Here is a 26,803-nt window from a genome sequence, read left to right as displayed (position 1 = left end):
TCCAGATCAGATTTGTAGACTTTTTTTCTTTCTTTTTAAGTTTAATGTTCACATAAATAATTTTTAACACTACTCCAGCTGAACTAGTAATGATAAAGCGTTTGCGTGACCGTGCTTCATTCAAACGTCACATGTGTTTGAAACAGAAGACATTTGACCAATTCTTTGTTACGAAGTGACATGAACAGTTATCGTAATAAACGGTAAGCCTACTTATTTCAGGATTTGTTTTGCTTATTATCCATATTACCCGGATTTTCGATTTTCCGATTGCCTTTGATCCCAGTTAGTCCGGATAACGAGGTTATACTGTACAATGGAGAGATTGATACTTGAGTCTCCAATACATTATACTTTTGAATTTGAAAAACAAAGAAAAAAAATAACTGCTGGGGCAACAACCCTTAGGGGCTAGGGCCTACCAGACAGTTTGTGGTACTTATGCCTTTGAGGTAATGTGTGGTCAATACATCGGTTCTCCTCGCCTTAATGCTAGGTTTCTAAAACGGTGTTCGCTACCTCGTTGTTTCAAGTAGCTCCCCAGTTGTCCTCATGATACTAGATGGTCATCGCAATGCCAACATGATCTGGTGAGTATGAACGGTCACCTATCTTTCCTTGGACCAAATTCGGCACTGCTAGACTTCTCTGATGTTATGAGAAGTGGCATTTCCGTGCGGCTAGGGCGTTGACTATATTCGAATTTGTATTAGTTTTATATTCAGTACTCTGTCCATATTTTGAAACGACTATTTGAACTTAATCTAATAGTTTTGTAATGCTACAGCGTAGAATTTATGATAGTGTCGTTGTTGATGAGACGGATAAATCAGCTGCAATCCAGAGATCTTCAATTCGGTGTCAAGTTTTTGTAAGTTTATATCTTATTTTATTCACATGATTGCGTTGATTTTAATCTTGTATCTGGCTTCAGCGTTGGTATAAGGGTTTTCCTTGTAACCAAATACTGTAATTGCAGTTGCGTGATATTAATTTGTAAATGGGACAATGGAAATTCTCATATGTATTTGGAAAAAGGTGTTCAGTGTAGCTAAGTGTAATGTACCTTTCTTTCAATAGACAGATTCAACTTATTAGTTATTATTCAACTTTTAGCATATTGTGAAAGTCCAGTTTTGTTATACGAGGCACGTCCAGGAATAAGTGTATTACATTTTTGTGAATTAAAAAAAAAAAAATTAAAACTTTACATGAGTTACATCAGTTCATATGTGAACTATTTTCCCACGTAGTCGCCATCCCTCTCGATGCACTTAGTGAGACGAGGGACCAATTTTTCTTTTAGGCCTTAAATAAATCTGCCGCCACCTCTTTTGCCCAATTCTTCACCTCCACCTTCACTTCCTCGTCAGTTGAAAATTTTTTCACACCCATGTGCGTCTTCAGGGAGGTAAACAGATGATAGTCTGAAGGCGCCAGGCGAGAGAAATGCGCGGAGTGATTGAAAACTTCCCATCCGAATGACTCCAAAAGTTGCTTTGTTGCATTGGCCGTATGTGGTGTAGCATTGTCGTGCAAAAAGGAGACTCCCTTCGTCAGCAGTCCCCTCTTGTTCTGAATTGCCTTTCTCAGTTGTTTTGATCTCGTTAAAAACTTCAGACGAAGATTTTCCGTTCACAACGAGATAACGCTGTGAATCTAGCACTTGGTGGCAGATTTTATCGACATCTTTCACGGGAGACGTTACTGTGGCCATAGTTTTGGTCGTACTGACACGTGATAGAGCACGCTGGAAAGGGTAGGAGCTAAGCTACATTGCAGTGTAACCAGCATAGCAATAACAAATTCTCTCTGCTCGCGAGGGCTCTAGTACACTTGTTTTGTGGATGTGCCTCGTATATCTTTTATTGCATATTCCATTACAATTTGGGAGGCGCGGTGGCTCAGTGGTAGAGCGTTCACCTCCGGTGCTTGGGGTCCCTGGTTCGGTCCCAGCTCGCGCCGTGTGGACTTTGTGGTGGACAAACACCGTGCTCGTGGGTTTTCTCGGGGTTCTTCCGTTTCCTCCCACTTTCTTCATTCCATCATTTCACTCATTTCTCATTATCACCGTCTCCTTTACCCTAACCGGCATAACCGTGGGACGTTAAACTTAAAGATTTCATTTCATTTATTTTCATTACAATTTGTAACGTAGTCCTACATATTCATTATTAATTATATTTCGAAGATTATATCCAACTCATAGAAGATAAATCAGGTCTGAGCTAAGCAAGGGCACTTCACATGAGCAAAGATCCTTAAATGGTTACGTGCTGAATCGTTTCCCATTCAACAACATAAGTAATAATAACGAATATAACATTTAAAGTTGTAGAGCTTTATTTCATACAATCTCTGTGAAATCTCTTCGGCGATTCTTGAAACATATGTTCCGTAGCCAAAACATTCATTGTACTGTCATTATTTATAAACTCCATACTTCCATAATAACATACAGGGTGTTCGGAATGGAACTGAAGGTTTTTAAAAGTGTATAGTTTTAATATGGTTAGAGATACAGGAGGAAAAAAAATGCATTTTAAAGGAGAACTCAAAAGTTTATTTGGTCTTACTTACAAGTCATTCTAACTCTGTAACTCCACGTAAGCTCCATTTGTAACTCATAATGTCAAGCCTGAACTCAATCTATCTCCATGTATCCTGTAACATCTGAAGTGTTACTGAAGCAATTGCATTCCTAATACGGTTCTTCAGTTCATCAAGGTTACGCACCTTTTCACCAGAATACACAAGGTCTTTCACATACCCCCACAGGAAGAAGTCCAGGGAGATAACATCAGGAGAGCGTGGAGGCCACCTAATTGGCCTATCCAACGTCCAGGAAATCAGTATCAAGGTAGTCCCTCACTTTGGGGCTACCATCCGATGTGGCGGGGCACCATCCAATTGGAAAATCACTTGAGGTTGCAAATGTTGTAACTGAGGAAGAACAAAGTGTTGAAGCATGTCTAAGAACACATTTCCTGTTACGGTTTGCTCTGTGAAGAAGAAGGAGCCTATAACTGCATTATGTGTTAAAGCACACCAAACATTCAATTTGGGACTGTCTCTAGAATGTTCAATGTACGCATGTGGATTCTCAGATTCCCATATTCTAACACTGTGTCTGTTAACACAGCCAGACAAGTGAAAAGTTGCCTCATCAGAGAAAACAACGTTCAATAGGAAATTATGGTCATAATCAATCCTGTCCAGAATTTCAGTACGCGCGCAAACGTAATCGTTTGTGTACCACATCGTGCACTGTTGACTTTGGAATTGCCAATTGCCTGCGCGCTGCGCGAATTGACTCCCTCGGGCTACGTGAGAAACACTCTCTTATTGCAACCACATTTTCTTCTGACACACGCGATTTACCACCGCTGTGTTGTTTCACTACACTCCCCGTTGATAAAAGTTGATCCTTCCACGCCTGGATACTGTTGCGTAGTGGAGGATCCTTGTGGCAAACACGTCGAAAGTTTCGTTGAACTTGAACAACACTTTTTGTCTGCAAACTATCACATGCTTGCGCCTTTTCGACTGTCTACGCCATTTCTGTTTATCGGCGATACTAGCGCCGTCACCGGTAGTTGTTCAAATATGAAAATTAACTGAACAAAATTTTGAGTTTTCAATATGATTTTTTTTTTTTTTCTGTATCTCTGACCATATTAAAACTGTACACTTTTAAAAACCGCCAGTCCCATTCCGGACAGTCTGTATTTCAGTAACGGCTATTAACCTGTAGCAATTCTCGGATGCCTTCAAAAGTATTTTCTATCATGTCAAGTATCGTTTGCTCACTATGTAATGCTATTTGTAATTCATTAGTCAGACAAGCTTGTATATATAGGTCGTTATCACTAGCATTACATAATTCAAATAAAATCATTAACTGGACCCTGTAAAATTGATCTGTCCTTTAAATAAAACAATAATTACTCTCATAACTAGGTATTAGATATAGAGCATAATCGGTATTAATAAAGTGAAACCAGATTGTAATTAGGATTAACTGCTGTATGATTAGATAAGAATTTGATATAATCTTTTGGGACAAAGCGATTTATTGAATCATGTTGAAATCCCTCATTATCAAGTAAACACATACATGATTTTAATTTGCACTGAACGTGAATGTGCGGTGGCTTAGTAGTAGAGCGTTCACCTCTGGTACATGGGTTCTTGGTTCGATCCCAGCCAAATGAGCTTTGTGGTGGACAAACACGTGTACATGGGTTTTCTCCGGGTTCTCCCGTTTTCTCCCACTTCCTTTATTCCACCATTTCATTTATTTCTCATCATCACCGTCTCCTTAGCCCGCACGGCATAACCTTGAGACATAAAACTTAAAGATTTCATTTCATTTTCATTTGGACGCGGAGGCGTTGAAATGAAAATTTATTACACATATACTATTAGCGTAGAATTCCGTTGATGTTTATTTTACTTTGTAAATGTCTATAATCAATAAATGATTTCTTTCTGATTTTCCTTACTCTAACTTTGCACATTTACCAGGATAATATGGTGATAATTAATTTTCATAAGGTTGAAGCTTCAATTATATTTGTAATCGTTATTACTTCCCAGGTTCTTTTTATTTTCATTTTTCTTCAAAGTTTAAAATTTGTATAAATTCTAAGTAGTAAACTCAGTTGAAGATTTGGCAACATAGGTTTAAAACTGCAATTGTAGCATACATTAAACTTGTAATAAGGAACGGCAGTACAATCTTAATTCTTTTTGTGTATTTTGATAAAATTAGCTGAAGTACTATATATAGTAGTACGAAGAGAGTACAATTTCTTTGAAACAGTATTATTTAAATAAAAACTATACTGGCTGCCTTGGAAGATGTGCGTTGCTTTTTATGATCCTACTTTGATACATTTCAGAAACCACGCACCTTTCCCAATATTTTTCAAGGTGAAAGCAAACACCCTAATAGGCTTTGCTAACACCCCCCAACATCTGTTAATTTGGAACATGAACAGCTAAGAAAGGCTCAGAAGACGTATTGCTCCAGTAACCACGTCATAGCGATTTCGGTTACTAGTAAATTTAGCTGAAATTTAATCAAGAAAAAAGGTTGCCGATGTTTTTTTTTTTTTTTTTTTTTTTTTTTTTTTTTTTTTTTTTTTTTTTTTTTTAATTGATATTCAAGACTATTATGACTTATGGTTAATACTTATCACTATCCTTGGTTGCCGGATTTTGGTGCAAGCTGTTTCTTACATCCCAAAAAGCTTGTATGTCACTATCCTCATTTCGGTTGAGAATTGTAGACACTAACATATATGTGTAAAAACTGGTCACATGATTCAAAGTTAAGTAAGTTGTTTCCTTCCAATACATTTACTGTAAATACCTCATTGTAGAATTAATTGCTGTTATTCTTAAATGAAGTGCTTTATAAGAACTGTGGATAAATAAGAAGGAAAATAATTTTCAGGTAACTACGCTGTATGTAGAACAATTACACAATACACAACTATACAATAATGCACAATATAAGCCCACATTGCCAGATCTAATCATATACTTACAGGGTTTAATGAACACTGGAATCTTGGAATTTTGTGTCGATTTTATTGCACGAAGATTCATCAGTTGTGGAAGGTGATAGTGTTTACCGAAATAGTCGTGGATATCAATAAAAAAGCGCGATGCATAGATTTGGATTCTTTCATTCTTAATTAAACAGGATGATTCAGTTACGTACTTTGAGTAGTGATTGCAAAATGTTACTAATTTATTATTGATACGTTCTTCTGTTAGAATCTAATACTATTACATAATTCTAATTAAAAGCATTGTGCAATAAGTATCGTACAATTGCTTATAACATGTTATGCTTCTGCTAGGGCCATTAAACTTTCTACAAATGAACTTCTATTCTTTTAACCTGAAAGTGGTTGAAATAATATCGTCTTTTCCTTACAGTTAATCCGTAATGGACGACAAAATTAATATCCTCATCCTTCAAATGGTCGGTGAGTGAAGTTGTGTATAAATTTGGAGACAACCCTACCTAAAATGTTTTCACAGAGTGGTGTCTGGAGAAAAAACTTAGCTGTGACATGAGAACCCAGAGAGCAAGCATCAGTCTATTAAGGTGGAAGACTCACGTATTCCCTACGAGAAAAAGACCTATTCAATAAATTGGTGGAAATCGTCTTGTAAAAGCAAAAAAGAGTGATTCTTATTGGTATTTTGGAACGTAGAGTAACAATGAATAATGAACACTGTAGTTTGCCACAAGTTACATCATGATGAAAGAGAAACTATAGGACCCAAATCGTAGTGAAGGAAATAGCTAACATGAGATGTCCGCAAGTGCTCAACCTTTACAGTCGTGGCTTGCCACCATCAGATTTCTTTCTGTTCGGACCTTTAAAAGTTTGTTTGCGTGGAAGAGAACATGGACGAGGAACTCATTGCCTGTATGACAAAGTGATGTTGAGAACAATCTTCTACATTTTATCAGCATGCAGCTGGAACACGGACAGCACGTTAGAGAGAAATAACGTGCTTCGTATGTTGATTACATTGAGTAACAATCATAGAACAAAAACACTAGACCTTATTCACAGAAAGTTTCATGGCCCATTGCAAATACAAATTTTAAACGATTGTGCGATACTTTTCGACCACTCTTGTACCTAGGCACATTAACTTACACTGTTCCGTGAAAGTACTATATCCTATACAGTCAGACCGAAACTCTGCACCCTTAGTACATGAGTAAATTTTTTAAATCAGAATTAGTAAGGAATTAATTAAACAAACTAAGATATTTTCCGTAGTACTTTTTTTTTGGCTTTTGAATAATATTTTTCTTTTCTAATGAATTTGTTGTTGAAATTACCTGTAATATTGTACTACGATGAAGTTTATCTGCTCGTGATTAGTTCAAGCTGGATCCGTTGACGTAACGTAATAAACTTGGTGTATGTTGCCTTCAGGTGGCAATTTTGATTTTCATAAAATTTTTACTGTGCCATTATAATGTTAATTGTCCAATAGTTGACATATAAATTAGCATTTTTTTTCACATTTAGACTAACAAAGCAGAAATTTAATATTTAGTAGGGGAACGCAAAGAACGAATATGTTTAATCTAGTTACAAAAGTTGTTAAAGGATATTCAACAGTTAATACACTCAGAGCCATGTTAATTCAAAAAAAGTAGAAATTACATAATTTTCAATTGTTTCGTTAACGTTACAAGAGTATATTCCTGAACTTGGTTTTGACCTTTCGAAATTTTTTTAAAAAGTTTTTTCTCTCACACAAAATTTATTTTAATAATTGGGAAGTATTTGCAGGAATCCACGAGGCAATTTGAGAAATAAATATATTCGTATTACAAATTGTAAGGGAAGTAAAAATCAAGAATACATAAGGGATGCAAAAGGAGATATAAAACGCCGGTAATTAGTTTACTGGAACATTTATTTCACAATAAACATCATTGACTAAGTGAAAATTCTACGTGAGTCAAAATCGCAAATTGAAAGAAGCGTACGTGAAGATTATTAAATTTGGACCACAACCAGTTTGGAGCACTGGTTAAGGCAAGTGAAATAAACCTTGGTTTAATATTGTAGACAACTTCAGTAAGTGCAACAATATTTTCATTAGGAAGTATTATTAAAGGAACAATTGAAATCTTTCAATTGTTCCTTTGTGCTTAAATGTTGTGGAATGAAATGATATACGTACTGAAAAATAATTTATTTCGCTAAACAATCCCATACTAATTTTGACTCCATCGAGTATGGTCCGCGTTTCAGTTTAAAAAGCGTTACTATAATGGAACATAAAGGATAATTATAAATGGGTTCTATAATAAATATTACATACGTCTGTGAATCGGTATATTATAAGGGCAAAAAGTGCTTGCCTAGAAATCTTACGGCCTATTGAAGTAGGATAAGATAAATAAATATAACTGAACAAAGAAAGGATCTGAATCATAGGCATACATTTGATAAACGAGCGATCGTTATGCGATCCAAATTGTTAGTCCAATATAAATCCTCTTCAAGTTAGAAAAAAGAGTGGTTTCTGACTACATGGACATACCTCCTAACCGGGTCACTGCAACAAATTACCCATACAACGAATTTTCGAAAATGGGACTAAGTATCGGAAGAATTTTCTTGCTAACAGCATTCAAATATGAAATCCGTTGAACAAATACTGACGATTGTAAATTATATAAATTTAGTTTGTGTATGATTTTTCTCATTGTCTATTTCTGTCCCCTTATTAAAGGTCTGTTACAGAGTTCTCAATTGTCTCGGTAGCAGCTTACTCTAAAAGAATGCATTATTCGACCAATATATATTTGGATGTTTTTATTTCGATTAATATAATGTGCTACGTAATTATCCTATATAGACGTAAAGAAACAGCTTGGAATCTTGAGACTGTAGCTTCTTCACATCCAATGAAATTTTAAAAGGATTCATGGATATATTTTGTGGATCTGGTGGTTGGTCGGCAACTTGCAGAGAAGAATAGAGACGAAGGATATCGAAAACGAAGTTTGGTCGTAAAAAATATCACTGAATGTAGGAAGTTACACAGTGCAGTAGTAAATAATAATAATAAACACTGGGTACCAACCTCTCTTTGAAAGGTTTCATACTTTTATCTATAAGTGGAATTAACTGAAACAAAGTTTTTTTTTAGCTCATGATCTTTTCAAGCTAAAATTCCGAATAATCCTACTTCGTGTGGGTGTCGTGCTGCTTTGAGAGTTCGACAATGATGATACGACCTTTTTAAAGAGAATCACATGCCAAATATATGGATTTAGTGGGAAGGGATGTTGCATGAACGGAAAATTCGAGCGTTTGTATAGAACTAATTGGATAGATTTCGGGAAAGAGACCTTTTAGTAGGCCAAGGGGAAGGCAGATTTACGAAAAATCCAGCCCAGAGTTTTATTGGCTGAAATTTAATTTTACTGAGCAAAATTGGATTTTATTAAATATTGTATGTACATTTAAAGCCGTATTCCTACTTAAAATACCACTTAAGCAATTACTCTATATTGTATATGTTTGGAATGAAACTATATAATTCCCTTGTCTCTCAAAGGGAATCCGTGAAGACCCATCCGTGTTTCGTAGGACACATTTTGCACTCGCTTATATTTCGATTCTAGAAGGGAGGAAGTAGGCAAGTTCGTAGAGTAACAGAGAGAAGAATAAAATCCCCTATTACACTCAGGATGCTAGGTCCACTGTCCTAACTGAAGATTTCTTTAACTTCTCTTAAAAAACATACCATGCAAACACTAGGATAGTGCCTTAAGCCAGGAATGAGATAATGAAAAAAAGCGGCTTTATTAACCATTTTATTTATTGGGAGGGCAATTTCCCTGTTTATTCCAAATTTTCCATACATTATGTACACATTCGAATGGTATCATTTGAAAACTTGTTTCATTCTGAAGAAAGGATATTAACCATGACACTCGGATGAAAAATACTGTGTGTGGAAACTTTTATTTCGTTTATCCTATTTATATTCGAAATTCCCCTATTTATATTCGAAATTTGGTATTCTCAGACAGGATTGAGAAATAGTTTTCCCTTAGCCATTGTAGATATTGTAATGAAACTAAACTTGGCACATGCATGACGTATAGACCGTAGTATTTTTTAAAGGGTTAGGGTACCTGTAGCCGAGTCCATTCCGAGGTACCTTTATATATATATATACAAAAGAGTTTTTGCAGAGAATTTCCCAGTTTTTCCTTTAAATTTCCGTTCTCTTACATCAGATACATGATACCACTAAATCTTTTTCTTTTTTATTTTATTTATTTATTTATTTTTTAAAAAAGAACTGAAGTGTTTTTTTTTTTTTCTGTAAATCTCATTTTCAGTTGCCAATTTGCTTTCTTACGATCAGAGAAACTTTAGAACATGCGATAATTGTACTATATGTAACGTATTGTACCAGATATGCAAGAAGATTTCGAGATTTTCCCGACCTCCATTTTAATGCGACTTCTTATTTTTCGTTTGTATGTGTGCAGTTATCCAGGTGTAGTATAGAGAAAATAGAGGTAGATCTTTAGTAATTTCCTGTTTAAGTAAAGTCTTTGTAGTGTTTTTGTATAATTATCCAGAGGTAGTGTTGAGAAATCCTTTTGTGAGTTAAGTTTTTTCAATGTGTACTTAAGTGACACATGGAGAAAGACATTTTATTATTTGTTTGTACTAGTACGTGAGTAACAAAGGGAACGTACTTTCATTACTTTTCGTCCCAGATTACATTTGGACATCGATACAGCGAATTAACTTCGTTACGCATATATTCGAAAAACTCCTTTATTATTATTATTATATTATTATTATTATATTATTATTATATTATTATTATTATTATTATTATTATTATTATTATTATTATTATTATTATTATTATTATTATTATTATTATTATTATTATTATTACTCTGTTCTGGGTAGATACTTGCTCTTGATAAATACAAATTTAAAGCAAATTCTGAAGTAGGCGTATAGTAAGAAACAGGATTGTAGCAACTAATTATGATCATATTAAGGTTATTATTTCAATGCAAGTTTTGGAGGTTTTTTTAACTGGGGAATATTCCAACCCACCCTGGAAGAAAGGGAGTGGGTAATAAAGGTAGAATCTTTATATTGATTATAAGAACATTGAATGGAATTACTTAGGATCTTCTGACCTATGTGTCCTACAATGTTGAAACTTAAACACTTGAGATCTTTTCTTTTTGCAGGAATATTATAATGTGCGATTTATATCTCTGCGTCGGTTATAGCCACTACAGGGTAGAAAAAAAGAATATTCATAATTTTGAAGATGAAGAATTGTAACTCTCAAAGAGTGAAAAAGTGAACGACTGGACAGGCACTTCAACCTGGGGTCTCCGAAATACCGTGCTGATGCGTTTACCACTACGCGAAACCAGGTTCTGGGAAGCGGACTTAGTGCATAGTGGTTAACGCATGGGCACGGATGCCGGAGAGCCCGGATTCGAGTCCTGGTCCAGTCCGTCACTTTTTCAATCGTTGTGTGTTATTGAATTCGTACCTATAGAGAATCTGATCTGTAAAAATAAGTTTAAATCGATTGTTTCCTCCTTTGAAGTGGAATGTAGTCAAATATTTATTTTACCGTATCTTCGACCTATAAGTCCTATAAGGTTGAGACTTCATCGCTTGAAAGAATATTTCATGGGGTCTCGGGTTCGATCTCAGCCCCTGCCAAGTGAACTTTGTGGTGGACAAATACCGTGTGCGTGGGTTTTCTCGGGGTTCTCCCGTTTCCTCTCAATTTCTTCATTCCACCACCATTTCATTCAGTACTCATCATCACCGTCTCCTTTAGCCTAACCGGCATAACCGCGGGACGTAAAACTCAAAGATTTCATTTCATTTTCCATATGTTTTCAGTATATTGGAAAGTCTATGGTTAATCTGAGACAAGGCAGGCTTTAGCTTACCCATGCAAAAAGCAATAAGTAAATTTACAAAATCTACTTTGATTAAATTTAAATTCATTGTTGTCAAGAAACTTTTAGTTTAATTTTGATGTCAGAAACATTTTGGCGACGATATGCTCAACAATATACATGATTCATTATATTACTAGATACCGTTTAGTATGCATAAAGAAAAACTCAGAGAAATTGATAAGAATTACGAAACGTGTCCTGGAAAGTGAAACGTAGACAGATACTTGAGCAGCTTGATTCTGTTTTGGTCAGACCCTGGCTAGGATATGAAAAGGAGTAGGTAATCTTTTTAAGATTTAATTAAAATTCAGGAATAGTGTGAAATCACCTGCCCATAAAATAATTTTTCAGTTGAAGCAACAGTGGTACTTAGGTCTTGTATGATATGCAGAAAATCAGTAGCAGCATAAAGAAACCAACTTAATTATTCTTAATACAGAAACATTGTATCATTATATATCACTATAATATTTTTTTTTTTTTTCTGTCGAGTTGGACTTTCTTTCCTATAGCGTATATGAGAAGAAATTATGGAGAAAGAGAAAGTTTCTGTTTCTAATTTCATTTTCTAATATTTTAAAGAAAGGCTTCCCTTCCTAACAGGTTCTCGAATTTTCATTGGTGCAAGGAATTTGGTCAACCGCAGTAGTATATCAGTTATCCCTAACAGTTTTCTGCTTAGGTAACCTAATAGCTGCAATTAGACCAGTGCTGAAGGGCACAGTATACATGGCTTCTTTGATTTAGTTGTCGGTCTTAATCCATCTTAATGGATACATACACGGTTTCCCTGGGCGATCTGGGTTGGTATTTAGGTCTTAGTCATCGAAATAATACGGTCACCTCTTTTCAACATGTCAGAGGTTCCACGAGTATTTCTATTGTTTTGGAAATAGACAATTGATGGGGTACTCATCGCGAAACATCTTTAATTTTAGTTCTTCAGAGGAAGACATGTTGGCTTAGTGATAGAACGCTCACCTCTTGTGCGAGAGGACCATGGTTTGATTCCAGTATATTCAAATCCCGTCGAGTTTTTCACAATCATTCACTTAAATTAACCATTGAGTTCCTTTATCTTAAAGGACATAAACATGGGACGTTAAAATACAGGGTTTTTCAAAATATCCAGGTTACAAACAAGCACTTATTTTATATAATGAAGATACATACATGCAAATGCACGTAAAAATGCCAGAAAAATTAAGTTGTGTTATGAACTGTTACAAATGTTCAATGTGTTCTTCTCTAATAACTCTGCAGATATGTAAGAGGTAGTCCATTTTGTGCCATACACGGCTTAGCATATCACGTGAAGAATGGCATTGGTTCATCAATTGTACGCGGTAATGGAAGATAGTAAACTGCATCTTTAACGTAGCCCCAGAGGAAAAAAATCGCAAGGGGAAAGGTCTGGGTACGTGGCGGCCATGACAATAGTTTGTCATCATCATCATCATTTGCACGCCAAATTCAACGATATGGTAGTTTTCTGTGCTAGAATAATCTCATCTCGCTGTGGAAATGCGGTGGGATTCCGTTCAATTGCATGATGTAGGTGTTACTGTTTTCATCCAGTGGAGGAAATAGCGAATCTGTGAAAATACCAAAGAAAATGAATCCGGTAACAGTTTCCTCCATAATTACAATAATAATAATAAAAAAAGAACGTAAACTTTTTCTCCTGACATAGCGCAAAACATACTCATTCTAGAGGACTTCCAAACTCGGCAAATTCGTATTTTATATTTCCACTTACATGGAATGTCGCCTAGTCTGTAAAAACCAGATCCTCGGGAAAGTTGTTATCCTCAGCTGTTAATAGATGATAGAATGTTCTATAATGATTGACAGAAATATTTTTAGTTAAGAAACACAGTAGTATTTATTGCTCATTTATGACCAACTAATTTCATAACTAAGCTAATGCGTAATACATAGTATATAATAGTAACATAAATTCCTCCTCAAATTTGGACAGCACAAATTAATTAGAACATTTCCGCCAACCTTGTAAAGCATACTGTCCTCTATTAACGTCAGTCATGAGCACATTGCGGAACTTTTCCTGTGCACGACGGTTGTCGTGTGTTAACTTCTGAGTGAGACGTATTCGGTATGGTTTCATTGATAGACGTTTACTTAGAATACGCCATAATGAAATTTCAAGTTCCCTGAATCAGCAGAAATGGATTTTTTCGGACTCCAGTAATAGGTTGCACAAAGTCACTCCACAACATTTTCATACACGGAAAGTCTACCACTGCTTTTGCCCTTGCAAATGCAGCCCCCTATCCTTGAACTGTGCGCACCACGTCTAATGGAATCGTTAGGTGTATCTTTCCCATAATGCGTATGAAAATGGCGTACAACTGCAAGGGACCTCGTGTGATATTCAAGGACACAGCCTTTTCACTAACAATATTAGTTATACTGTACAACTGCTGTCTAGCGGCAGAATGTGTAACAGAGATATGAAACAAAAATTTGCTCAATTTGTACACTTACGTTCGTTTCCATCAATTATGTCAATCACCTAGATCTAATGCAGCAATGACAAAACTCCGATAACCATTAAAAAAAAAAAAATACATTATTTTCTTTAAAATGGAAAATTGTATATACTAAGGTCTATTCTATCATTGCATTGATTTATTGTGGTTCTTTGGAAACAATGTCTTGCATAGCTAACTACGTTGTTTGGCGTTCATGCACAACGTAGTTTTCATGTGGTTCATGTTTCAAAGTTGTACTGCGTCATGCAGATTCATTGTATACACTGCAACGTGATCCTGAAATCAAACGTCAATTACTCATAGCAATACTTATCGCGCAAACCAACATAGAAATCGCAGAAAATCATGGCCACTCAAACTATAGCCCGACAACAATGACTCGATCGCTTGCTGAGTTAGAATTACAGCTAAATCTGTCGCTACCGTCACGAGGCAATATCTCGAAATGCTCCATTCTTAATCAACTATTGTAAGTAGATGTCAATACAATGTTACGTTAGTTCTAACTTCCTGCAATTTCAGCGTCTCAGTAATTAAGTCATTATTGTCGAGCTATATTCACACTTTGGATAATGCACGGTTAGCTTGTACACAAATGGAATTCTGACTGGGTGTCGTCTTGTCTGCAGTTTTATCAAATCCTTATCTATAGAGGGAGAAGAGAAAGTGCTTTATTTCATACATATTTCAAATTGCAAACTTTTCGGAGTATCTTTCGTAACAATATCAGGTCGATGAAATATCCACATACTACGTTTCACTCTTGAATTCTTGCTTGGTAAGGTTTACTTCATGTATGAAAGTGAGCCTTTGCGAAGTATCAAACAGATATTTTTAGTAGTAAGCGCAAAATCAACATAGTTTTTTTTTTTTTTTTAAATTTATCCAAAGTAATTTGTTGCCGTAACCACATGTGTTCGTAGATAAATTATGTGGAGTTCACCTTTCTTTCCTATAATAACAATAGTAACATTTGATTGATAGAGGAATGTTTTGTTGCGTTCGTTCTTATTGAGTTGAGTTAGCTCTTACTATCGAAACTCTTCAACTGATCAACACTTTAAGGTATTCATGTTTAAACATGAGAAAGGCTATTTTAAAAATACCTTAAATAAGCATAAATTTATATTAATTATATAGTATTAAGGGTATGTGAAATTAAATATATCATAACATTAATTAATTTAACTGTTATTCTCCTAGGAATGGTGAGAAACAACGTGAACGTGGTAGAAAGGCCGACGACGAGGAGACCAAGTTCGATCCAAACCGTCCAATCAAGAAGGAGCCACAGAGTGATACAGAGGAACCACAGTGGGGCAAGAAAGACGATAAGACGCAGTCTCAGAAGAATGAGAAAAGCAAAGGGAAACCCGATTTTGGACTTTCAGGAAAACTCGCCGAGGACACAAACACGTTTAATGGTGTAGTTATTAAATATAGTGAACCTCCGGAAGCCAGAAAGCCAAAAAGGCGTTGGAGACTTTATGTATTCAAAGGTGAACGGGAGATGCCCACGCTATATATTCATAGACAGAGTGCATATTTATTAGGTAGGGAGAGAAAAATCGCCGATATTCCCATTGATCATCCGTCATGTTCGAAGCAACATGCTGCTTTGCAGTATCGCATGGTACCATTCGAAAGATCGGATGGTACTGTTGGTAAGAAAATTAGGCCGTACATTATCGACTTAGATTCTGCAAATGGTACATATATAAATAACAAGCAAATAGAGCCTCGCAAGTATGTGGAGTTATTTGAGAAAGATGTGATTAAATTTGGGTACAGTTCAAGAGAGTATGTTCTTCTTCATGAACATAGTAAGGGAAGTGACGCAGATGATGATATAAAACAAGAAGATTAACGGAAAGGTTAAAACAAAGATGTAAATATGTAAAGATTTACTTGTATGTGATGTGTGCTTCTAATGAAATATATGTGTAGATTATACTTCTGTAGATGAAAGGTCTTCGTAAAATACCTTATGTGTAATTAGAATATACACAGTGGTAAACCAATGTTAAGTTCCCTGTGAGTACAAAATCTTTAAATTAGATTGAAATAACACGTCAGAAAAAATGTTACCCAAATCAAGTGATCCTATTTTTGTACAGATAACAACCTAAATTAAAATGTGGCTACACGTTTTTTTTTTAATTATTTATTTTTAATTGTTTGGAAATGGGCTTGTAACATAATGACACTATGAAGAAATACCAAAGCAAAGATCATTGTTTAATTAAGAAAGTAAAACATGAATTATCTGCTGGGATCTCATTTTTTCATTTACTCATACAATATTTCATGTTAAAATACTTCCATAGAAAGAAAATTTACGAAGCAAAATTAGATCCTCATCAAAATCTGAACTTTAAAAAAGAAAAGAAAAAAAACTGTATTTGCCGACATATAAGAAGCACTTCCTTGTCTGTATTCAATTTTGAGGAAAGTATTTTTTAATGTAATATAATATTTTAGCAAGAAACATACGCGAAATTAATAATGCCTCACTAAAGCAGAATCGCACGAGCATCTAAGCATGTCCATAGCTTATTTGTGTCCTAAGAAAAGCATATATACTATGAAACGATAAATAAAACAATTGTATCCAAACTACATTTACTGTCGGGGGGCACGGTATCTCACTGATTGAGCGATTACCTCTGGTACGTGGGTCCTTGGTTCGATCTCCAACCAAGTAGGTTTGTGGTGGACAACATCGTGTTCGTAGATTTACTCGGCGTACTCCCGTTTCCTCCCACATTCTCATTCCCCCGGTTCTTCCATCATCATTCATTTGCCTGCATCATCCGTCTCCCTTAGCCTAAAGGGCATAATCGTAGGACGTTAAACTGAAAGATTACATTTACTATTTCACTGAACGTAGTTGGAATGCTGTTGCATTTCGTAAGGAAACCAATAGGACACCAAACAACATAGAATGGGAAATACTTATTGAAATTGAAATAACATGTATCAGACTTATTCCATTTTTGGAGTTATTCTCAAAGGGAAAGAAGTGCGTCTTATATGCTCGCAAATACGGTACGATGATTTTGACAAAATGTTTGAGGCACTTGCCCAGTGAACCCCTCTTCTTGGTAGGAAGGATACATGTTTACTGGGTGCTAGAATCTTTACCGAGATATTAATGGATAATTGTTCAGATGAATTTTCTTGTTTTAGTCTGTGTATGACAGTGAATCAAACTTCTGAGAGAGACATTATAATTATCGAAATACGGACCTGTCAATGTAATGAATTATCAGCCACCTAAAAAGTTCGTGCAGTTTTCAAATGCGTCAGCTTGCTTTGGTTTGGAGTTTAGCGTCCCTTTCAGCGTCTAGGTTATATGAGACGTGGATCTACAGTTTAAGATGGAATCCGATACATTATAATGTGCTCTTCCACCGGGACCCTGTCCACCAAAAGTGCGCGCGCTGGCTACTGGACCAGCTGGGAAAATTGTTTATATGTAGCGTGAACCTTTATTGGCTCCTGCGTGGGAGACAACATAGAACGTATGGGTATATGACGTGAAAAGGGCGCAACTGAATGAAGCTCTTGACTGAATTACACTGCAATTGCTACTACTTGTCCCTTCTGACAGCTCGCTGCGCGCACGTTGTGCTCAATGCTGTGTTGCCAACTATTGAAACACGAAATTATTCTCTGCAAGTAAATCTCAGTTTTATAAAATTAAATGACAAAAAGAGAACTAAAAACAATGCTTTCAATAACCAGTAGGTCCACTACTCAAGTTGACATTCGACTTAAACAATGTGCGTTTATTTATATTCAAATTCGCAACATGCGGAAAGGGTGGAATGTTTGCCATTGCAGAGCGAGAGAAATGAGCCACTATATTTGGCTGAACGTGCTGTTGCCATAGAAACAGTTTTTCTTGCCTGATTGTTATAGTCACATGCAGGAAGGAAAAAACAGAGGAAGGCAACTGTCAGAAAGGACAAATTGTATCAAATCAAGTGTAGTTGTGTGAAAAATATCCAGCAGTTATTGCAGTGCGAAACATGGAGGGGAACGCAATAAATATTAAAAAAAAAAAAAAAAAAAAGATTCAGAAAATTCTCTAGGACGAACCTTGGGTAGGACTATCCGTCAATGACGATACATTGAAAGCAACAATTGAAATGAATCTAAGATAGGTTTTGCCAGAAACTTACAAGAAAGTTTCAAGTAAGCTACGGTATGTCTATGTAGAATTGGTGAAGTATGAAAGCTGTCCAAGTGGGTGTTTCACTGGCACGATACAACAAACTTCATCTTCCTCTTAACTATCTTGTCACAATGCACAAAGCAATTTTTACATAAACGTATAAGGTGCAATGACCAATAGATACAACAAATTCCAAGCGCTTACATAAATGTTGGCGCAAGAGAAGTGGCAGCACACATCAAAGCCCGTATTGCACTCAAAGAAGCTTGTTGGTTAATTAAGGTTGAGTGTCCCATTTAAGTATCGCAGCTATATAGAACAGTTTAAGGTAGAATCCGAACAGCCGTAATGCTTTCAAATTTAAATGTTGTCCACCAGACCAGTGATAAGGGCTCCAAAGAAGTTATTGTTGCATATTTTGTGAACACACTTGGGATATTACCCGATGATCAAACTGCAAATGCAGATTTTACTGTAGCCACTTACATCGAGTTGCAAATATATTTTTCCAAAGGCAGTGTGCACTGGTCAACAGAAAATGGATCCTCAATCTTCAGGACAAGCTCGCGCTCACATGTCGCGGATAATCTTGGAGAATATTAAAATTTGTCTGGAAACTGTTACTTTGACGTTAGTATTCTCTAGATATCACAACTAAAATAATCTTTTCATTCCATGTATAAGTATATGAGGAACAGACAATTCAGAAACAGGAATGACCTGAAAAATGGGGTATCTTGCCTTCCTCGTCTTCAAAGACTCTTCATTCTACCGGAAGGACATCGGGCTGCTGGCGTTGTTGACAAAAGGTAATAGACTTCGCAGTCAATTACTACTAATGAATAAATTCACCATTGTCACCAAGGTAAGTGCTTTATTTCTGTCTTCCAAATGCAAGCTTATTTTGTTAGCTGATAGAATTTTTCGTAAGTTCTCTGCTAAATCTTCATGGGTTTTAAATGAAAGTTTCTAATCTTTATTTTTCTAAGACATGATTAATCACACATCTCTTTATTTGTAAACCTTATTATCAATGTTGAATATCATTGAACAAAATTTTGACAGTAGTTTTTCGGTTCTCGAGGTATAAATGGAGGACCAGATGCAAAGTAAACGCATAAGAGCTTCGGTCGTTCGGACCATTAACTATTTTAATATATGATGAACCATTTTAATCCATCCACGGGAACATCGAGAACTACATACACTGGATACATACTACTGGATCAAAAATAAATTAGTTTATCTCGATGGGAGGTCATTTAATTATATTAAATTTGACCACCCCTCCGCTCCTTAGGGGTAGAACTAAGAGCAAGTTTGAAATTTTAAATGAGAACCCTTGTTTTCATTGCAGATTGAGATTCCCTAGGAAAAAAAAGTATTAGATTGACCTGTGATAACTCCCACCCCACCCCATCCCTGAGGATGGGACGTCAACTTTGAAATCTTTATTGGGAGCCCTAACTACTCCGACCACGTTGGTGTTCCTGGGTAGCGCTAAAAGTAGTTTTAGGATTTCGACTAATTTGAGATCCATTTAATGTCAGATTTTGTTTAGAGAATCCAAATCTGCAGTAAAGATTAAGGGTTCAAATAATGCATAATGCTACATAATGTATTAAAAACTATTCACACATTATGACTTTTCTTACAATTGAAGTAGAAAAACTTCTCTCACAGCATTCACTGGGTCGATAACATCTATCAAAATCATATAGTTCTTTCCCGAAGTGAGGGCCGGTATCTTGGTGAGAGTGCTCACCTCTGATCCGATGGGTCCCTGGTTCGATCCCAGCCCATGAAATTTTGCGGTAGACAACATAGTATCCGTGAATTTTCTCGCAATTCTCTTGTTCTTTCCCACACTCAATCTTCACTTTCATTAATCATTCGTGTTCATGAGCCTAAAGGACATATCCGAGGCGTTAGACGTGAAATACTTTAATTTCATATATATATATATCTTTTCGAATTCTAAGACTTCTGACTTGAGTAATGTTCTATCATTTTCACTTGTTGAAATATTGTACTTTATTTCTCTGGGCTTATAGTAAAATACCCAGGAATTCTTTTAATTTATTTTGAGGTTAGCTTTGTGTGGTTCCTACATCACATCTAATTGTGCATGAATGTAATCTATGATTAGGAGTAGTAATAAACATTCCCTTTTATTCGACTTTGATGCAACATTTTGTTCCCGAGTTATGCCTATTTTTGCATTTTTCCGACCAATTTTTGATTGGCCATAGCACTGAATAGAAGCAGTTTTACACTCGGGTTGGTCTTTACTTTTTGCCTTAACTTTGTCAGGAATCACCTTCCAAATACTGTCGGTATTAAAAACATCCCATAATAATATATATGAGTACTCCCACACAGAATATTTTTACTCATACATGTATTTCTTTACTATATATAAAACTACATACATTATTCAAACTGGCTGACCTGACACAGACCATACTTTACCGGTATTCTTTTCTTAACTCTTCTAATTGTTAGCTTTAACTTTTTCTTTTCTACTACAATCTGATAATGAAATCTGTAATCATTTAAATTTTCAGTCTTTATTTATAACTGTCATTCAAGTATCTTTATTTTGATTTTCTTATGACAATGCAGGAATTCCTATGTTCTAATTGTATTATTTTAACCACACAATTTTCTGCTTTTTTTAAAAAAAAATCTTATTTGCAATTTCTTGAAATTCCTAAAATAGCCAATTTGCTTTTCAGTATGTGAGAATTTCTTGTCAAAGCGGGTAACAAATAGAAATAATTTTACTTTAAAAAAGTTAAAAATAAGTTTTCCAAAATGAGGAAAACTTAAAAACTTGAGTTTTGTCCATGTAAAAAGTACTTGCATGATTGTACAAAACAAAAGCTCGCAGAGAAAATAGAGAAGATGGGAAAAAAGAGTGAAAAAGATCGCGAGTCACTGTCGGCGAATTCTGAAGATTCTAATTTTTTGTAGAATTCAGTATTAAAACAGAATGGAGTATCATCCATTCCAGATAAGCTGATGGACCAAAACAAGGTTCTCCCCATCACACTCATATACGCCATCTGATAAACGTGAATTTTGGTGTTTCTTTTTTCTTCACCAACCCCTGCACACGGAGGTACAGAATGTATCTAAATATGTCAAAAGAATTAAAGCTTTTATAATAATACTGTATTACAATTACCTATATTAGTGAGATAAAAAGATCTTTTAGTGTAATTGAACATTAATTATTTATTTGATATTAGAGGTTGTGAGATAATGTTGGAATAGCAAACGATGACAGACTTGAGAATTGAGGGAGTGCTTTCTGTATTCATATGATAATTAGATCTTAATGCGTTTTCCTACAACAAATACAATCAGTATGGGTCGGCGAGACTTCAAATAGTTAGGAAAGAATGGAAACGTGTCTCGTGTGACCGTTCAATAAATAAACAAACATTCTCATATTAAATTTAATTTTCTTTTAGCCCATTGGCACGTAAGCTTTCTGGAAATTAAAATACGTTCAGGCAAGTTTTTTTTTTAAGTAATTACAAAAAAAAAAAAAAAAAAAAATGCACATTATAATCATTTAGGACCAATAAGGAATTACTGCATAGTCATAGTACCTATTAATCCTTTTGTAACTCCCACTTTTTTAAGGTAAATTTTAGACTTTCAGTCAAGCAGCTATTGCGTCGAGTATTTATCGTAGGATCATGGTTCATACGTTTTGTTCGGAATGAAGCAGTATTTTCAACTGTACAGTCCACAGCAAAAAACTTGCAACATGAGCATTAGGGTGGTCCTTAATTTTTGATTTCCGAATTTCTTTGCTCCCAACCCCTAAATTGGTTCCATGTCGGACCAAATTAATCTGTGAAAAAAATGGGCTCAATCGAAAAATATTTAACCGACCCCCAAGCGACCTAAAGATCTGAATGCATTTACAATATATATATTATATGGCAAAAGTTTGTAATAAACTCTTGTAACTTAAAAATGGCTGAGGGAAAGGAATCATATCTTGGATAGAGGTTGTAGAAGCAGGCCCGTATCCAGGGGGGCCTAAATTTTTGCTGGCCTCCTCTAAAAATTTTATGATAGGCTTAGATATGAATTATAATATGGTTGGATCGGACCCCCCCCCTAAATTTTTGGGCTGGCTACCGGCCTGTGTAGAAGTACATCCATACCTGATGCTGAGTAGTGACCGAGATGAGGCATATCTTTATGTCCACCATCTTGGATTCGGGGACAAAATTTTAAATAGAAATGACCTCGTGTGATATATAATTTTGAGGTAGCTTTTGACGACAAACAGACGTCTGCCTTTATTTTCCAGTTATCTCTGAACATAAGAGTAATAATTATCAACTATGGAAAATAAAATCTTCGAAGTATTAAAACTTAATATTCTGTGAGTTTATATCTCTGTACGGGCTGCAGATTTATAAGATTGTTGAATAGTTTCCCTTTCTTGAATTAAACCATAAAGTAAAGAAAGAAATGCACATGCCCATCTACTTGGAAAGAAGATGTGAACTTTCAACGTGGGTTGAATATATTGAAAAACATTGTGGTGGTGAATGCAGAGAGAGGTGTGAAACTGATACAAGAATACGGGAACATTTTAACAAAGGACGAAAAAGGGAAACAATACATATTGCAGATAGTCAGTGACCACAGAAAAAAGTATCCAGATGCTGCAAAAATTGGCTTAATGATGCAGTAGAATTTGGCTAGTTATCCACAGCCTTCAGCTTTCTTTTATTATAATTTTAAACATTCATTATATTATTTATGTAATTTCATTTCATATAAATAATTTCAATATAGGTTGGTGTGTATTTCGACGGGATGTAATTATATAACAACATATATAATTATTTCCTTGTTACATGTATGTAATAGTTTATTAATATTTCAGTAACCTATAAAGGAAAAAACAATATTGAAAGATAATAAACTATTATTTCAAAGCTAAAAAGAATTAAATGAACAGAGATAAGTTAAAAATATAGGAGGATATGTTTTTTATAATAAAAGGTTACCCAAAAACGATGTCACAAAACATCATTTCCATTTAAAATTTTGGGTCCGAATACAAAATTGCAAACTTCAAAATAGCCGCCATCATGCTATTTCTCAGGGTCAGATGTGAATTACTTCTAACCCCTGTACCCAAGATTTGGTCCCTTTCCCTTCAGCCGCTTTAAAGTAAGAAGGGTTTATTCCAGACTTTTCCTATATAAGATAACATATTGAATATGCATTCAAACTTCAGGTCGCTTGGGGGTCGGTTAAATATTCTTCGATTGGGCCCATTTTTTTCATGGATAATTTGGGTCCGACATGGAACCAATTTAGGGGTTGGGAGCAAAGAAATTCGGAAAAAAAAATTTCGCCATGTAATTAAGGACCACCCTAATGAGCATGTAAGTTTATTATGAAACGACGAAGTCTTTTGATTCAAAATAAGTGTGCAGGGGAGGACGCCGAGGTTTCTCCTGGCGTGATTCATGTCACTTAGACGTTATGTTGATTTTCTGGGCTGTTAGGCGTAGTTTCACAATAATCTTACATGCTTATATTGCAGGTTTTTTGCTGCGGACTGTACCAGTCAAGTTAACCTAATATGTACTTAAGGCAATAAAATTACCGTCCAAAGTGAGAAAAAGAATTTTAAAAAAAGTTACCGTTACCCACGAATTTCTTCCCTCCGGTACATGACATGGACATGTGAATGTTACAAAAAAATCTTTGCTTTATTCTGAACAAAACGAGATATGAACCATGATCCTGGAGTAAATAGTCTTGGTGCTAAAATTCATTTACTATTTTTTCCTGACCCATTTTTTCATAATAACTAATCTATTGCTATTCAATAAGCTGTAGTGTCAAGAGTGTTCATTGTAGGATCATAGTTCGTACCTCATTGTGTTCGTAATGAAGCAGTGTTTCCAATTGTACCATTCAAATTTTCCAATTACGTACCAGAAGTGGGAAAATCCCGCTTAAATTGGGAAAAAGATTTTTCTGAAAAAAATCACGTTTTCGGGAATTTGTTCCCCCAGGTACATGCTAACACCACGTGAGTGATAGTTTGAAACGTTGCTTCATTACAAACAAAATGAGGTACGAACTATGATCCTACAATGAACACTCTTGACGCTAGAGCTTATTGAATAACAATAAATAAGTAATAATTACCCAACAATGGGGAGGGAAATTTAGTAAATCATCTCTAATACCAAGACTATTTATTCTAGGATTGTGATTTGTACCTACTTTAGTTCGTAATGAAGCATCGTTTCCAATCGTACCACTTGCATGCCCCTATCATGTACCTGAGAGGAGGAATTCCTACCCAGAATGTATAAAGAAGTAGCAGGAAATTCAAATTTTCAAAAATTCTCTTTTTTCGAAAATTTAACTCCTCAGGTACATGACAGCGCACCGGTAGTGGTACCGTTGGAAGCGTTGCATCATTACGAACAAAATGAGGTATGATCCTACGACAAATAGGTATGACACTGTAGCTACTTTACTAAACACATTGACAAAAAATGTGTAATAGGGGAAAAATTCAGAAATGTTTTGAAAAATCTCCTTACCCTACGATCATGGTTGTACCTCATTTTGTTCGGAATGATGCTAGGTTCTAAACGGTACCACTCACATATCCATAGGAAAAATCTCCTGGGAAAATCCCCTTTTTTCCATTTTGGGTGGGATACTTCCGCTTCTCGTACATAATAGGGAAATTTAAGTTGTACAGTAGGAAAAATTCCTTCATTACGAACAACGAGGTAAGGACCATGATCCTAGGGTTAATAGCGATGTGTCAGTTTTTTTTTTTTTTTTTTTTTTTTAAGAAAAAGTTCTAAAATTATCCTTTTCTTTTTCCTTCGTCCATGTTTGTGACGTCATTGCCCCCAGGCATTACACGCCTGACTGCAGAATGCCTATTTGCTTTCCCGCTTGAATGAATGCAAAAAACCCGGTGTGAAAAGCTTTACTAGAGATTTATAAAACAAATTCCGAAGCTCGACGCCATGATACAGATCTATACCAAAAGTCCCAGAGTTAATGAACAATCCAAGTACATAATGATGAAGCATTCAACATATGTATTAACATTTCAGGTACGTGAAACAGAAGCATTTCTTTAAGTCTGCCTTTTGCACTTCTACATACATACGGAACTTTTCCTTAAGTCTGCTTCAGTGGGTTCTAATGTCTTTTTAATTCATACCTTAAGCTCAGAGCAGAACGAAGCACATAAACTCTTGTCAAACTAAAATGTCATACTTGATCAATGTAGAGCTGTATACCAACTTTTGAGCCACTCTACATAATGTTTACACATCCCAAGTTCATATTACGGTATATTTTGCACATACCAATACTCTATATATTAGATTAAATGAAATGTCCGTTCTTTGTACGGGGAGAATAGGTTTATGGAAAATATTGTACCCCTTAGGGTACGCATTTCAATGAAAATCTAACTATAAAAACCCGTAAGATGCTCTGTTTTTAGCATAAATTTGAAACTACCACCTTTCTTGAATTAAAGTGACATGATAAAAATTTAGCTTGTAGTAGGTATTGTCTCAAAATTCAGTTCAAACTGTTCATCCGTTTTCCTGTGATGCAGTGATAAAAACAAGCAACGTCTGATTTCAATGTGGCGAAGAAAAATATAGAATTTCGCCTCCCTCCCCTAAAATACGATAATTTGGGAAAACGTTAGGAGTCGTGACCGCCTATTTGTAATGAGTTTACGTACAGTATTTTACGTTCGTAACTTCTGGGGCTAGTGAGATATTCTATTTTTGGCATAAAGGATGGGTCATGATAAGGGCCGATTTCGCCTATCAATGGATTTTTATAAAAATTGATACCTGTTATCTACACAATATTCCGCGTCAAAGGTCGTTTAGATTATGTTGAGATCATTTCCGGTTGTCCCTGTAGAGCGTCCGGAAGTTACCCCTAACCCCAACCTTCGAAAAAACCGACGTAGGTGCGTAAGAAACGGATTGTCATGAAAAGCGCCAACATGATGGCAAAATTCTTAATAATGTTTTGTTCTGCTGATAAAGGCACATAAATAACCAAATAGCAAGACCATAGGTTGATTTGTTACATCATGAGAGCAATTTGTTTAGGAAAAAGCGTGTTCGGTCAACCTGTATTTCGCTATCAATATTCGTTTTCGGAGTTGTAAAGTAAAAGTGCTCAAACTGTCCCCAGGTGGCTTCAAAGGAAACGGAACACAACTGAAGAAAACCACGTGTTTCTTTGTTACATAGGAAGGATAATTCAACAAGTCCCTCCAGTTGAGGGTGGCCTTCCAGTTGACCTGCTGAAAAAGAAAGCGATGTTGCAATTTTCGCCCTCTTGCTTACTGATTCTTCAGTAGTCTTCGCAGAAAGACAGATCTATCTAGTTTTTTCCTTACTTTTGTTTTCGTTGCATCGTCCTCCTTCAGTCTCCCTTAGCTTAAAGGGCATAGTTATGGGACGTTCAACTGAAATATTTCATTTAATTTGAATTCAGTTTGGATAATGAAGG

General features: G+C 35.6%; 1 protein-coding gene across 3 annotated transcripts in view; it reads left to right on the top strand.

Moving 5' to 3' along the window:
* The window catches only part of LOC145664350 (uncharacterized), a 41,250-nt gene extending 24,926 nt beyond the window's left edge, over nucleotides 1-16,324 (top strand). For all 3 annotated transcript variants that reach the window (XM_081730976.1, XM_081730994.1, XM_081730985.1), the window contains exon 4: nucleotides 15,253-16,324. In XM_081730976.1, the coding sequence (XP_081587102.1) occupies nucleotides 15,253-15,916 (664 nt within the window). In that variant the 3' untranslated portion in view covers nucleotides 15,917-16,324. The remainder of the gene's footprint in view (nucleotides 1-15,252) is intronic.
* Nucleotides 16,325-26,803: the final 10,479 nt, after the last annotated feature.

This window comes from Thermobia domestica, chromosome 1 (genome assembly GCF_964235325.1).
Source record: "Thermobia domestica chromosome 1, izTheDome1.hap1.1, whole genome shotgun sequence".
Lineage (NCBI taxonomy): Eukaryota > Metazoa > Arthropoda > Insecta > Zygentoma > Lepismatidae > Thermobia > Thermobia domestica.
Note: the sequence above shows the minus strand (reverse complement) of the source record. Positions and strands in the feature narration are given on the sequence as shown.